General features: G+C 44.3%; 3 protein-coding genes across 5 annotated transcripts in view; 2 read left to right on the top strand and 1 right to left on the bottom strand.

Moving 5' to 3' along the window:
* rabgap1l (RAB GTPase activating protein 1-like) overlaps window positions 1-585 on the top strand; it is a 151,155-nt gene extending 150,570 nt beyond the window's left edge. For 2 of the 3 annotated variants that reach the window (XM_072438273.1, XM_072438272.1), the window contains one exon: window positions 160-573. In XM_072438273.1, the coding sequence (XP_072294374.1) occupies window positions 160-327 (168 nt within the window). In that variant the 3' untranslated portion in view covers window positions 328-573. Of the gene's footprint in view, window positions 1-159 lie in introns of all 3 variants that reach the window. The other variant, XM_072438271.1, reaches the window with a different exon arrangement.
* Window positions 1-15,352, top strand: part of LOC140353630 (ubiquitin-ribosomal protein eL40 fusion protein) — a 287,808-nt gene that overhangs the window by 171,670 nt on the left and 100,786 nt on the right. The gene's annotated exons all lie outside the window — the stretch shown is intronic.
* LOC140353624 (interferon-induced protein 44-like) lies at window positions 4,548-11,809 on the bottom strand. The gene is given in 8 exon segments (XM_072438274.1): window positions 4,548-4,967; window positions 5,792-5,892; window positions 5,963-6,134; window positions 6,202-6,354; window positions 10,827-11,022; window positions 11,198-11,246; window positions 11,323-11,622; window positions 11,625-11,809. Coding segments are annotated over 8 exon segments (1,329 nt in total). The 5' UTR covers window positions 11,791-11,809; the 3' UTR covers window positions 4,548-4,775.

Here is a 15,352-nt window from a genome sequence, read left to right as displayed (position 1 = left end):
GGGAAGCGGGACGTCCGGACACTAGCGTTAGCTTTAGCGCGACGAGGCAGAGGCGGGCACTGAAGTCCACTACTCGAGTAAAAGTACAACGGTCTCAAAAATGACTCAGAGTACTGCAGTACATTTGAAATACTAAGATTTCTGCTGGTGTCTGTGCAGGAGCTGGAGCATCAGAGAGGAGTCCTGATGAGCGAAGTCCAAGCCGCCAAAAACTCATGGTTCAGCAAAACTCTGAGCTCTCTCAAGTCATCCTCCTCGGCCACGCCTCCGTCCTCCTCCCCCTCCTCCTCCCAGATCCCGTCCTCTCCGAAAGACAGGCCAGCGTAACCCCCAGGACCTCCAGACGACCCCCTCACGACCTCCCCGCGACCTTCCACGACCCCGTCACCGGCGACAGGACGCTACAGACTCCATGGACAGCGCCGCGTCTCTGTCGTCTCTTCAAGGCCAAAAGAAAAAGCCAAAACGAAACAAGGGAGTTTGAAGCCGTTTAGCTTGAACTGCAGCCCCGCCCAGTGGTCACACGTCGCTACTGCAGCCCCGCCCAGTGGTCACACATCGCTACTGCAGGATCTCGTCACTTTTATTTGTGTTGTTTTGTTGTTGTTATGACGAGCAGTAAAGTACTAAAGTAAAAGTACTGTGCTTAAAGGCGCTGTACCTGCTTTTGACTGTTCGACAAACGTGAAAAACAGAAATAGTTTTAATTTTAAAGTAAGTAACTTTAGCGATAGAGCTCCCCCTGCAGGACCTCGCTGGTCAATGCACATTCTCACTCTGATCCAGATTTTTAAAAAGACTAGTTAAACTAGTTCTTATAAAGCTTAAATCTACTTCAAGTTGATAAAAATATCACGTTGACGACTAAATCCACCAGAAAATATATATTGATGTATTTTTGAACTGGTCGTCGCGTCATAAAAATGTTCGGACGAGTTCCTTGAGTTTAGATCTCGTTATGTTCAGTTTGACCTGAAAAACATCAGGTACAGCCAATTTAAAGTACATTTTAGCCAATTTAAAGTACATTTTAGCCACTTTAAAGTACATTTCAGCCAATTTAAAGTACATTTTAGCCACTTTAAAGTACATATTCGCCATGTTAAAGTACATTTTAGCCACTCCAAAGTACATTTTACAGTCGACACGTTTCACTTTATGAAATGATTTGACCTGGACTGAAACGTACACGATTTCATTTGGGTTTTTTGGCTTTGACTTTGGCACGTTAATGCGAGCGAACAACAACATAATCGTAGAATTCACCAGAAAAATAAGAAATGTGTTTAAAAGTGAGTGTAAAAGTGCGTTATTTTAGCTGCACTTTGATACTTTTACTTGGTTCTTTGGTGTCGTCGAGTACTTCTTCCACCGCGGTCGTTACAAGACTCAAGTTCAACTCCAAAAATACTATTGAGGGATTAAAAAAGAAGATGTTTCGTAGTGACCTGGGACTTTTGGACGGGATCCAAGTTTTCCCGTCGTCGTCGTCGTCGTCGCCGCCGTCGTGGTAAAAAGCACTGTTCGTGACGCCAAGTGACAAAAGTGTAAATATGTCAAAGTTTTTTTAAAAAGGTTGTATTACGAACACTGGAGCGGTTCAAAACGCTCGACATTCAAGTTTTAAAGCTGCTCTGCGTAACTTCCATCGCCGCCAGCTTCGTCTGCGTGAAGATAGCTTTGTCCGGAATGTTCCGCAGTGTGGCATTACGACATCTTTAGTTAATTTTTTTAGTTCTAGACAAACTAAACGAGCAGGTTTTATCACGAAACTTCCTCATGTTTTAACTCGTGTGACAAAACGACAGCAAACTAACAATACACAAAGAAAAAGAAAGAAAAAAGGCTCAAAATGTATCTAAATCTAAAACAAACTTTTCTCAAACTCTTTTTGCTCGTGTTGTTCTGACCCACGACACGCAACGCTCGTTATGTCAAGCTTTTTGGATATTTTGAATCGCAATATTCATGTAAAACGAGTAAAAAGTAGAATAATAAAATAAAAGTCGCCGGGCCTGTTTAAGAAAATAAGAGAAATATAGGGTAAATGTCCGCAGAAGAATCAAAATGACATATTATCGTGCGTAAATCACTCTAAAAACAACTTCCACAGGGAAAATGAGAAGGCGAAACACTTAAATTATGGTTAAGAAGGCCTAAAATAATCCAATTCAAAACCTGTATGTACCTGTTCAGGATTCTCACCTGTGACTCCGCCCGGTCCAGGTGGAGATGTTTCATGCCGCGCTGTGTGACGTCGCCGTGGAGACGAGTGGTCGGCAGAAGTGACACGGCGCAGCTTTAACTACCGTTGGGACGTTTTATCTCTTTATCGTTTTAGTTTAAATTCGGGCTGCGACTTGCCGTTATTTCTGCCGAACATCGAGACCTTTGAAATACATTTTTGACCAAATAAAAGGTGGAATTGTGGCGACTGAAGCTTCTAATCAGCAAATATCATAAATGAAGTGTATTATTTATGGAAATCTGAAATAATCTATTCTCTTTTTGCCATTCTGGTTTAACAATGCTGCTGTGTTAGAGATGAAAGGTCGTTTTGCTTGTGTTTTCGAGTCAGTTTATTCCATTGTACAAACAATCCTCACATTCTTAATGACTTACGTTACGACTCGTTGCAGTTCTAGTTTAAAGGAAACAAAATGTGAGGTTTTCCGAGTGAAGAAAAACTCAAAAACGTTACATTTTAAGCTTTTTTTTTTTTTTTTATTCAGCCAAAATGTTCTGTTATTTCACTTTCACCGCTTCCACTTTTTTACCCTCCATAAATCTGTTGTAGAATCGACAAACGAGCGAAAAACGTCTCCTTTTTCTGCTTTTAGTTCCATGTTTTGGGCCAAAACTTTCATTTGTGAACTTTTCATTCAGTTTTATTATTTAAGACTGAATATGACGTTTATATTTTCACTTTTAGCCGAGCATGAAAGTTCTAAAGGCCGAGAATGAAAAGAATGTGAGACAGACACATTTTCAGTCGCTCCTCCTCCTCTCTCTCCTCTTCCTCCTCCTCTCTTCTCCTCCTCTTCCTCTCCTCTCTCCTCCTCTCTCCTCTCCTACTTTTAGCCTTTTAGCCTCTCTCCTCTTCTACTTTTAGAATGAAAAGACAGTGAGAGAAACTTTGTATTTTTTTGATTCTCGGCCCTTGATCTTTGTTAAACGTGACTTTTATTTCAAACTGGATTCTCTGGAATTGACATCACAGTTGGACTCTGAGTGTTTTTTTGAAGTTTTTAAAATGGAGCCTGAAGTTGCCTTTTTGATTTTAGGGTCTTAAATTCTGCACAAATGACCTTTTCTTTTTGGTTTTGAAGCGATAATAACTCGCTTGTTTGTCCCCGTTTGAAAAATACAATTGTGTTTATTTTTTTTTTTCAAAATTAGATTCTCATGCACCAAAAACTATTTATATCAAGCACAACATCTGTGATTAAAAGTATTTAAAATGACCTCGACAAGCGACTCATTTCCCTTCAAAAAATCCAGACACTGCGACTTTATTGCGTTTTCTCTCCTCCTCCTCCTCTCTCCTCCTCCTCTCTCCTCCTCCTCCTCCTCTCTCCTCCTGAGGCCTAAGCTTTGTAAAAGTGTTTTAAAACCCTGGAGAACGCGCCTTGGCCGTCCGCTTCTCCGTCCAGGTTGTTCCGAGCGGTCACTGAAGGAGAAGACGGTCAGCGGAGGAGGAGCGAGGCCGATGGGACATTCAACAATCAACAAATGCTGAAACTGGTTATGTTTGTTACTAATTAGATCCACAAAGTCTCCACATTAATCTTATCGTTCGTTTGTTTTTGTCAGTTGGCTTTTTCTCATTTTTCGCTCAGTGGTGAACACCTGCAAGTTCAAATGGAGGAAACTGATTTTAAAGTTTAAAAATGTAGCACCTAATTTTGAAAAACATTTTTGTGGCGCTGGCCTCTCAGGGCACCCGTAATTCTGGCCTTTAAGTTGCTCATTAAGATCGTGGGATGAAAAAAAAACTAACACCCGACTCATGGATGGACGATTTTTCAAAATTAAAAACTGTGTTTTGAGGCACGACAAATTTTTAAAACCTACAATTCTTATTTTTTTTTATTTTTTGACTTCCAAAATCCAATATTTGGAATCTCACCACTGAACTCCATTAATGTTGTTTATCGGGACGTTTTATACCTTTTATTTGTTAAATTGTTTGTTGTTTTCAGAGGACTAATGTGTCATTGGCTGTGAAAGAGCGTGTTTTTATACTAACCTCACACCTTTGCCATGTGCGCGTAACGTTTCCTTGAGCACAGAACTTTTTAAAATATATTTTAAACTAATGATTGTTGTTTAAAAAAGGACAATAGCCAATTTATTCTTTTGTTTTAATATTGCAAGAAGTCACATGTTTATTGTATTATCTGATCATTGAAACAAACAGACTTCATCTTAATAAACTCAAGCTCAAACTGTGTGATTCTCTGTCGATGTAAAGCTGAACGGTGATGTCATGTTCTGCAGACTCAAAGAACACGTCTGCACTGGTGGGTGGTCAAGAAACGTATATTTTACAAGTACTGATCATAATGTTACTCGTGCAGTAAAAGTAGTGGAAGTAATCTATATTTATGAGTAATGGGAGTGTTCAGGTCTCAGTCGCTTCTGAAGCTGTTCTGAAAGTTGGTTTCATGAGTTCTTGTGCCGTGTCAGAGATGGTCAGGTGCATATTTATAACCAGACTTGTATGTTGTATGGAACATGTAAAATCTGTTTTGGAGTGCACTTTCTACTGACAGTTACTTAATGTCAGAGAAGGCGAGGCGGTCGCTGACGTCATCAAAGTAGTCGTCTGTGAAGCGGAGCATCTGCTGCAGAGCGGAGAGCAGCAGGAGGTCCACAGGCAGCTGCAGCTCCAGCTCCTCACTGTAGTTCTTCAGAGGGAGCACACAGGACAAGGGCAGGCCCAGGCGAGTACTGGCCTCCTGAAACTGAGGACACAAGAGTTAAAGGCGCAATGGACGATTTTTCGGTGATTTGAGAACGCAGGCGGCAGTGCGCATGCGCACTCCCCCGTGCGGACTGATACAACACACACGTGCATTTGTTTATTAGCGCAACGTAGCGCATCTAACTATATCATGATAGATCCATGCGTTTAGGCACGCGGAAACGTGGGGACGAACCGCACGCGGCTGCAGGTGAGCGGTAGGTGCGTTTTATGATTGATACGTGGCAGGACAAATGATTTATCCACGCCACAGGGAAATATGATAAAAAATTTGCTGAAAAAAATCGTCCATTCCACTTTTAAGAAGACCTCGTCTGTGTGGGGGCCTCATTGCCCCTTCGGTTTGGTTTATCTGGGCCCTGTACATGACTGTACATGCACACTAGGGAGCAGAGTGGAGACAACACTGGGTTTCTCTCACTGTTTATAGTTTCTCCATATTCATAGACACTGATCAGCACATAAACACACCAAACATATTCCAGCCTGGATATGGGATCAATCATTAACATGTCCTAAGTCTTCAACATGTCCTAAGTCTTCAACATGTCCTAAGTCTTCAACATGTCCTAAGTCTTCAACATGTCCTAAGTCTTCAACATGTCCTAAGTCTTCAACATGTCCTAAGTCTTCGACATGTCCTCTCTCTGTCACTGCCGGATTTTAAGCAAAAAACCCACAGCGATAGAAAGGAGGAGGAAATGATTACAATGAGTTTGTCACTGACAAATCCAGCAGTGACATCAGATGATGACATATTAGAGAGATCAAACATAAATTTTCAGTGTGAAAAAGACTTCTTACCAGATCCCTGAGGTATCCGCTCTTGTAGACATTGGTCAGGTCGTCCTTCACTAATGGACAGGCTTCGTCCACTTTGGTGACCAGAGCCAGCTGAGGGATCCCTGCACAGCCACACTTTACATTTAGAGCCTTTTACACTGAGCACATGGACACAAGGGGCCGTGCACTGACCGAGCAGGTTGGCTTTTCTGCGCACAGCGTTGAGCTTGGCCTCCAGCTTCTCGGGCATGATGGAGATCTTAGAGGAGTCCAGGACATAGACCACACAGTGGATCTTGTCCTTCAGCTCTGGAGACTTACGGTAGCCGTGGGACTCTGAGTGCAGAGGAACAGACGAGTTGAACTGAGTCCAGAGGAGAGCTGCTTAGGTCATGTACGACATGTTTGACTAAGAAGAGAAAGAGTTTTACCTGGTGACCGTCCGGCATGTGGCCTTTGAGGATGCTGTTGATGTCATCAATATCAAGTCCCACCCCCGTGCTGTCCTCCAATCCCATGGTGTCACACAGGATGATTGGCAGCGGCTTTCCATTACGTCCAGCTTTCACAGAGTACGTGCGGAACTGTTGGCAGAGGATGAGAGAGAACAGTTTTCTGTCTTCATCACCACTTGGCACCCTCACTGTTTATTTGCCAATGGCTGTCCAGATTGGGTCTTTCTGTGCGGTTGGGGTTCCTCCATCCACCCAAAACATGCAAAACAGGTCAAATACTCCATCAAGGTTACGCATGCCACAGTAACAGATGAACAAACCCTCCAGCTCAGCTGCCGTTAGAACTCATTTCCACATCCAAGTGTAATGAGTTTGCATTATTCTTTAATGACAAAGTTCAGGGCATTAAAAATGCTATAAATCCCACAATGCAAAAAATTACCCTAAAACCACCTAGACACTTAGAGCTGACTCACTTTGCACCTGTAACTGACAAAACTGTCCATGTGATCATCATCAGTCTGAGTTCATCTACATGCTGCCTCGATGTGTGAGCCTCCAGATTTCTAAAATCTGTGCTGAACAGTTTGTTAGCACCACTCACTCACATAGTTAACATGTCGCTTCAATCTGGAACATTCCCAATGTCTTTGAAAACTGCGGTCATAAAGCCTCTCCTAAAGAAGAGCAGTCTTGATGCTGCAGTAGTCATTACCGGCCCATCTCTAATCTGCCATTTTGGGGAAAAAGTCCTTGAAAAGATTGTTTACCAACAGCCAGGCTTTTAGATAGGCCTATGGCGCGCGGACCGACTACGGAAGGCCAAAATTATAATCATACTCTGCACTTAGGAGCGGCGTATCGCACCGTATTTTCCGACTCTTTTACTAAATAAAGCGGCGCTTTTTGCGCCGTCTGACGTTATACGTAATCTACGCTAGACAGTACTCTGCGTTCTCTTAATTTACGCCATACGCCGCTCCTATTGTGGCGGAGTGTGATCATATTGTCGCCGTGGGCGGCACGAGCAGAAAAGTTACACTACGGCGATCGCACGGTCGGTGATCTGGTGAACAGGTGCCCAATAAACATTTGGGACCAGAATGGAAATCGTCAACGTTATTGTCAATTGACAGATAAAAATAACCTTGTGCAATTCCAGCGCGCCTTACCTAGTTTCGGCGATCTCCGTCAATTCAATGAGGTTTCGATGAAATTCTGTCAAAGTGCGCGAAAAAACGTGGAGCTTCGGGAAACGCGTAGCTTCGGAATACTACGGACCAGGGCTCGGCAGCCAATCGGAGCCAAGCACATAAATTTCGTCGACCAATCAGCGCGCAGCATGCAAATTTTCACTTGTAAACAGTAAACTGTCATGGCGCGATTTGACCGCGCCGTTTTAGACCGCGCTGGGTTAAGGTTAGGGTTAGAGTTAGGGTCAGGGTTAGGGTTAGGGTTAGAGTTAAGGTTAGGGTTAGAGTTAGGGTTAGGGTTAGGGTTAAGGTTAAGGTTAAGGTTAAGGTTAGGGTTAGAGTTAGAGTTAGAGTTAGAGTTAGAGTTAGGGTTAGGGTTAGAGTTAGAGTTAGAGTTAGGGTTAGGGTCAGGGTTAGGGTTAGGGTTAGAGTTAGGGTTAAGGTTAGGGTTAGAGTTAGGGTTAAGGTTAGGTTTAGAGTTAGGGTCAGGGTTAGGGTTAGGGTTAGAGTTAGGGTTAAGGTTAGGGTTAGAGTTAGGGTTAAGGTTAGGTTTAGGGTTAGGGTCAGGGTTAGGGTTAGGGTTAGGGTTAGGGTTAGAGTTAGGGTTAAGGTTAGGGTTAGAGTTAGGGTCAGGGTTAGGGTTAAGGTTAGAGTTAGGGTTAGAGTTAGCCATGAGGCTATATGGCAGTGCCGCGGTTCCTGAAACTGCTGGGCCATTTGACCGCGCCACGGTCTTCAGTTTTATGCAGCTAAAATCTGGAACAGTTTTCCTGAAGATGTGAGACAGGCTTCTACTCTGACAATGTTCAAATCTAAACTAAAAACAGTTTTGTTTAGCTGTGCATATAACTGAAAGGATGTTCTTTGCACTTCTCTTTTATTTCTTAAACTGTTTTGTGAATTTCTGTGATTTCTTTGAATGCACTTTTTCCTGTTGTGTGAAGCACTTTGAATTGCCTTCTGGATGAAATGTGCTCTACAAATAAACTTGCCTCGCCTTGACCATTATAACCCTCTCTTTCTTTCTTTATTCTTCTTCTTCTTCTCAGGACCAACCCCCCTATTTTTTACCCAGTGAACATTGACGAAAGTCAAAAAATGTTGCACTATTCTAGAGTGATGGAACAAAATAGGTTGTATCATTTGTATCAATATATAACCATAAAAGTATAACCACGTTTAAGTGTTTTTGTATTGGTCATTGCAGTAAAAGATTGTCAGAGCGGATCCTTCTGTTGAGACATTAAATCAAGTTTGGGCAAAAGATATATGCTGTTAAAACCTTGCCATGATAAGAAGCCGATGTTAATGTCCAGACAAGGACTTTGTGTGTGTTTATCTTGGGACCATCAACCACATGTGTGGAGTGTCTTGTGAACTTTTGACCCTGGACTGTTAAACTCACAATCAATAAAACTGAGGAGCGATGCAGAGAGAGCTCAGAGATGGTTTGCGACGGGCTGAATAAGACCTCTCCAACATTCTCTCCTTGCGCGAGTATAATACTGCCTCCTGTGTCCTTCTTATTTTTGGAATGTGTTGAGGCCCGAGCCCCAGCAGGGCGTAGGGCCTATTGGTCCTGCAACGCTGTCGAAGGCAACTGTTCAACCAAACATGATACCGAACATGTGGGCTGAACCAAGTTGCCCCTGGCACAACCGGTGAATACGCCCATGCCGAAGGCATTGATCAAGCATACTTACTCCTGAGTGGCAGCGGCGGCCGCGGCGAAGCGCTGCATTGCTCGAAAAACACTCAAAGCACTCTTGGCATCGTGCTGTACTCGAGAGTCCATGCTGCAGGCATGAACCGACGGAATGGGGAGTGACGAGCGCTAAATTAAGTAAGCTAAATTCCACCCCACGGTGGCATGGGCAAGGCTCGGAGCTTTCAAATCATGTATAATAATAATTATACATGATTTGATGTGGTTGTAGTGGAAACGGCTATATTGTTTTTTCTCAAATTATTATTATTATTTTTTTTTAATTCTACTTTCTTCTGCTTTTTGAGCTCTAATTTGACCCCCCAAACATGTGCAAAACTCACCAAACTGTGCCCAAATTCAGAATCTGCGAAAAAATATAGTTTTGTCTGGCTTTTTTGCATTATAAATTCAACAAAAATCGCCTTCAACAAAAGTCAAAATACATTGCGGAGATTCCCCGACGTCAACTTTGGCGTAGAGCTACAAAATTTGGGACACGCATTCCTCTCATGAGGACAAAAGAAAATATTATTGTGGCCACGCCCCAAGACTAACCCTATGGCCGCCATCTTCATTTGAAAATAAAAACACTGAGTCAGCAATTTTGCGTACCTCGAACTTTAACAAACTTCTCCTAAACCTCGGGCGTTTCGCCCACTGACCTCAAAATCAGTGTACGAAATAAAACTAGTGCTGTCAATTGATGAATCACACATTTGAATTGTGATTAAACCAGATCAATTGCAATCATTTCTTTCTTTAAAAGTAACATAAAACATTCTAATTTTAAATATTTTTTGCACATTTTCATTAGGATTTAAAAAAAGGTTTTTCACAAATATAAATAAATTGGCCTATTTAAAATCCCAATAAAATTGGCTATAATTTGTTTCAGGTAAACGCAAATGACCAAACAACAGGTTTAGTGGTGGGTTCAAGGCCCTTGAAGTGTCTTTCACGCTCGTAAACATCAAGATTTGGATTTTATGTGCAAATTTAAGCGTGTAATAACAGTGATCCTTCTATAACCTTCCTCTTCCTTAAGCCCGGCTGCTGTTCAATCAAACACTCAAAGTGACCCAAGTGCTTCACAATAAAGATCAAGGCAATACGAAACATAAAAGTTAAAACAAACTGTACATAATAAAGTGGCATTACATTACAGAGTGTTAAACTCCAGTCTGAATAAATACTTTTTAAGCCTGTCGAGGGGGCTCATGTCGAGGGGCAGTTTGTTCCAGAGTCTGGGACCCCCCAATACCCCAGTGTTTGAGTCTGGCTTTGGGGACTTCCAGCAGAGACTGATTGGTCGACCTTAGAGCCCTGCTTGTGTTTCGGGCAGACAGAAGCTCTGCCCAGTTCTAAATAAAACCCAGTTTTAGTTACACTGCCCCAGGAGCAGCTGTGTCTGGGCGAAGTATGGCACTTTGAGCACCATCCTCTGCTTCCTCCTATTTTCCCCATCAACAATATTCAATAGTTTAGTTTACCTGTTGTCTTTTCAAAGCTGCTGCTGCTTCTCCTGTGATGACTGAACTATAAAAAAAACCCTGGACGCTCCTCATCTGACTGGATGACCTGTCGTACTAGATAAGCCTCTGTCCGTCTGTGGGAGTAGGATCTGTAGTTCTGTGATAATCCTGGAGGTTTCACCTGGATGGTTTAGTATTTGTGTGGTGCAGTACCTGGTGGTGCAGTACCTGGGTGGTGAGGCTGGTGGTGCTGGAGCCTGCCATGGCCTGGCTGGTCGCATAACCTCTGAACACAGAGTTAATGGAGTTGAAGAAGCTGGACTTTCCTGCTCCCACTGGCCCCACAAGCAGCACTCGCACCTGGGACACGGCGCTGGACAGAGGCTTGTGCGTCTTGACACTGTCCATCAGCTCCAGCCTCTTCCTGGTCACAGGTACAGGTCAGACAAGCATGTGGCTGTTATTAACCTGAAATATCCTTTAGATGTTTTATATATCTATTATCAACCTTAAAACTAGCAGCTTTGCCTATCATTCTCTCATAGACAGAAAACAAACGGCTCCAAACTCTGCTCATCCAACAAAACAGGCGTACTTACTGTGACTCCCAAACTACAGCTCTCCAGGGCTTCTCAAGTTCAGTGGTTTCTGTGTCAGACAAAGAACAGCACTCTAACTTTATATCCACAAGGGAAAACAAAAAGCAGACTTTAGTTGTCGATACCTTCCACCTGGTAAACCTCACACTCGATCAGCTGCAGGTCGTTTCCGTGCATTTCTGCAGCAGGGAATTTGTAGTAGTTTCCTGGATTACTGTGAACCACAGCTGTACCTCCATTCATGAGAATCAAATCTTCACCAAAATATGGACCACTGTTACTGACCATTCTGACAGCATAAGTGCAGTGAACAGGAGCATATTTGATCAGCTTGACTTCTTTGAACGTAAAGAGAAAAGCCTTCTGGTCGTTGACATATGCTCCAGTCTGACTGAAGGGGGCGCTGGTGTAGCCTCCGAACACGTGCCGTTGTAGCCCACAGACACAGTGGGCCCTCGGGTGTCACAGCGCTGGTGGAAGGCTGTTCCGGTGAAGCCGTGGATGGAGGCTTTGAAGAGCATCGTGAGCTTCACTCCTGCTCCCAGCTCCTGGCACAGCGCCCTCTGCTGGACCCTCGTCAGGTTGGAGTTCATGACTGTATGTGACCTTCAAGAGCTTTAGGAGAAAAGAAAGACAGATTTGATGGATAAAAGAACGTATTCACTTTCTCCTAAGGATCGGCGGTTGTTCGGGTTGAGCGAGATTCCCTCACTTAAACATCATATTATGACTTTTTCTCTCCTCTAAACCGGTTCTCACATTGTCCTTCATCACAAACTCAGCTGCAGCACATTTAGCTTCATTCAGTTTGATGAATCCTGGTTCAGATGAAGCCTGATGGAGCAGCAGCCATGGTCGGGCGTGTCAAAGGCTTCGTAACCCAGATGTTATTGGTACGCACTGTTTTTTGCACCGTGAGGCCCTTGTTGCAAAGACCTTACCAGCAGATCTAGTTCCTGTGTTGGATGATGTTGTGCGTATTGTGAACTTTGTGAAGACACGCCCATTGAAAGTTGCATATTTGCATCTTTGTGTGAGGAAAAGGGAGAGGAGCATGAAGCCATCTTGTTCCATACAGAGGTCCGATGGTTGTCGCGCTGCAAGGTACTGGCCCGTGTGTATGAGCTGCGAGAGAAACTTAAAGTATATCTGACAAATCAGAGGGCGGATTACTCAAAGCTGCTTGCAACTAATGAGTGGTGTGCAAAGCTGGCATACCTGGCTGATATATTTCATCATTTGAATGAACTGAACACACAGATGCAAAGCTGAAATGAAAACCTGCTTACAAGCACCGATCAAATCGGTCACAACGTCTAGTGGACCAGCTGCTCACAGGTGGCACCGCAAGTTGTACTGTGTATGTACAAATAACAAGGGAACATCTCGAATCCTCCGCTTTATGCCTTCATTTGATTATAAGTATAGAAATAGGCGTGATCCGATCACCGTAGGGTTGGTAGTCAAAAAGGACATTCAGCTCGCAAAGACAGGAGTGTCTACAGAGCCGCGGCGCGCGGCCGAAACTGCTGTTATTTTGTGCCGCGGCTCCTGAAACTACTGGGCTATTTGACCGCGCCGCGGCTACTGGAAAACAGTTTACTCCCGGAGTTAATTCATTCATTAATAATACGATAAGGAACTCAGGCTATGCACAGAAACAAGTCGGTTATGGAAAATACGTGAGTTTAATCATAAAAAGTGCATCAACACTAGAACAGTCTTAAAGCCAGTGTGTGGGGCAAAGGGAGGCGAGGAGAGCCTGCTGCGCGGACTCACATCTTTGGACTAATGAACCTTCAAATTTCGGGGAAATTTCGGACCCGTGAACCTTCGGACTCGTGGGCAGCCGCCGTAAAAACAGTGTGTTACAAAAGGCCTGAACAGAATGTAGCTCCCGTTTAAGGACAAACTGAACATAAAAACAGTCTAATTTGTTTCTGTTGTAGTCATAGTTTCTAAGTAGAAGAGTAAAAGTGAAAACCCGTCTTTACCTTGGGCGTGACTGGAGAAGATGAACACGGTCTCTGTTTATGAAAAGTATCTGAAGAGAAACGAAACTTACACTGTCCTTTCAAAGTAAAAGCTCAGGAGAAAAGAATGTTTGGAGTCTGAAAACTATTTGATCATAAACGTAAATAAATTACTGAACTTGCACTGCTTTGAATGATTATGGTTAAAAAATAGTTTTCAGTCTCCAAACATTCTTTTCTCCTGAGCTTTTACTTTGAAATGAAAATGTAAGTTTCGTTTCTCTTAACAGAAAATCAGATGGGGAACAGGAAGTAATGCAGAATCAGATTTCAAACACAAAGGCAGAAGATCAGATATAAATGCTTCAGTCTCTTTGGACTTGTCAACATTCCAGCACAAACTGAATGATCAGAGGAGCATGTGTAGGTGACTCTGGGATGATCAGAGGAGCATGTGTAGGTGACTCTGGGGTGAACAGAGGAGCATGTGTAGGTGACTCTGGGGTGAACAGAGGAGCATGTGTAGGTGACACTGGGGTGATCAGAGGAGCATGTGTAGGTGACTCTGGGGTGAACAGAGGAGCATGTGTAGGTGACTCTGGGATGATCAGAGGAGCATGTGTAGGTGACTCTGGGATGAACAGAGGAGCATGTGTAGGTGACTCTGGGATGAACAGAGGAGCATGTGTAGGTGACTCTGGGATGATCAGAGGAGCATGTGTAGGTGACTCTGGGGTGAACAGAGGAGCATGTGTAGGTGACTCTGGGATGATCAGAGGAGCATGTGTAGGTGACTCTGGGGTGATCAGAGGAGCATGTGTAGGTGACACTGGGGTGATCAGAGGAGCATGTGTAGGTGACTCTGGGATGATCAGAGGAGCATGTGTAGGTGACTCTGGGGTGATCAGAGGAGCATGTGTAGGTGACTCTGGGATGATCAGAGGAGCATGTGTAGGTGACTCTGGGGTGAACAGAGGAGCATGTGTAGGTGACTCTGGGGTGAACAGAGGAGCATGTGTAGGTGACTCTGGGATGATCAGAGGAGCATGTGTAGGTGACTCTGGGGTGATCAGAGGAGCATGTGTAGGTGACTCTGGGATGAACAGAGGAGCATGTGTAGGTGACTCTGGGATGAACAGAGGAGCATGTGTAGGTGACTCTGGGATGAACAGAGGAGCATGTGTAGGTGACTCTGGGATGATCAGAGGAGCATGTGTAGGTGACTCTGGGATGATCAGAGGAGCATGTGTAGGTGACTCTGGGATGATCAGAGGAGCATGTGTAGGTGACTCTGGGGTGATCAGAGGAGCATGTGTAGGTGACTCTGGGATGAACAGAGGAGCATGTGTAGGTGACTCTGGGGTGAACAGAGGAGCATGTGTAGGTGACTCTGGGGTGAACAGAGGAGCATGTGTAGGTGACTCTGGGATGAACAGAGGAGCATGTGTAGGTGACTCTGGGATGATCAGAGGAGCATGTGTAGGTGACTCTGGGGTGATCAGAGGAGCATGTGTAGGTGACTCTGGGGTGAACAGAGGAGCATGTGTAGGTGACTCTGGGGTGAACAGAGGAGCATGTGTAGGTGACTCTGGGATGATCAGAGGAGCATGTGTAGGTGACTCTGGGATGATCAGAGGAGCATGTGTAGGTGACTCTGGGATGAACAGAGGAGCATGTGTAGGTGACTCTGGGATGAACAGAGGAGCATGTGTAGGTGACTCTGGGATGATCAGAGGAGCATGTGTAGGTGACTCTGGGATGAACAGAGGAGCATGTGTAGGTGACACTGGGGTGAACAGAGGAGCATGTGTAGGTGACTCTGGGGTGATCAGAGGAGCATGTGTAGGTGACTCTGGGATGATCAGAGGAGCATGTGTAGGTGACTCTGGGGTGATCAGAGGAGCATGTGTAGGTGACTCTGGGATGAACAGAGGAGCATGTGTAGGTGACTCTGGGGTGATCAGAGGAGCATGTGTAGGTGACTCTGGGATGATCAGAGGAGCATGTGTAGGTGACACTGGGGTGAACAGAGGAGCATGTGTAGGTGACTCTGGGGTGATCAGAGGAGCATGTGTAGGTGACTCTGGGGTGATCAGAGGAGCATGTGTAGGTGACTCTGGGATGATCAGAGGAGCATGTGTAGGTGACACTGGGGTGAACAGAGGAGCATGTGTAGGTGACT

This window comes from Eucyclogobius newberryi, unplaced genomic scaffold (genome assembly GCF_026437365.1).
Source record: "Eucyclogobius newberryi isolate DKJ021-1_F unplaced genomic scaffold, fEucNew1.0.hap1 SCAF_9, whole genome shotgun sequence".
NCBI lineage: Eukaryota > Metazoa > Chordata > Actinopteri > Gobiiformes > Gobiidae > Eucyclogobius > Eucyclogobius newberryi.
The sequence above is the reverse complement of the archived record's forward strand: the minus strand, read 5'-3'. Positions and strand labels throughout refer to the sequence as shown.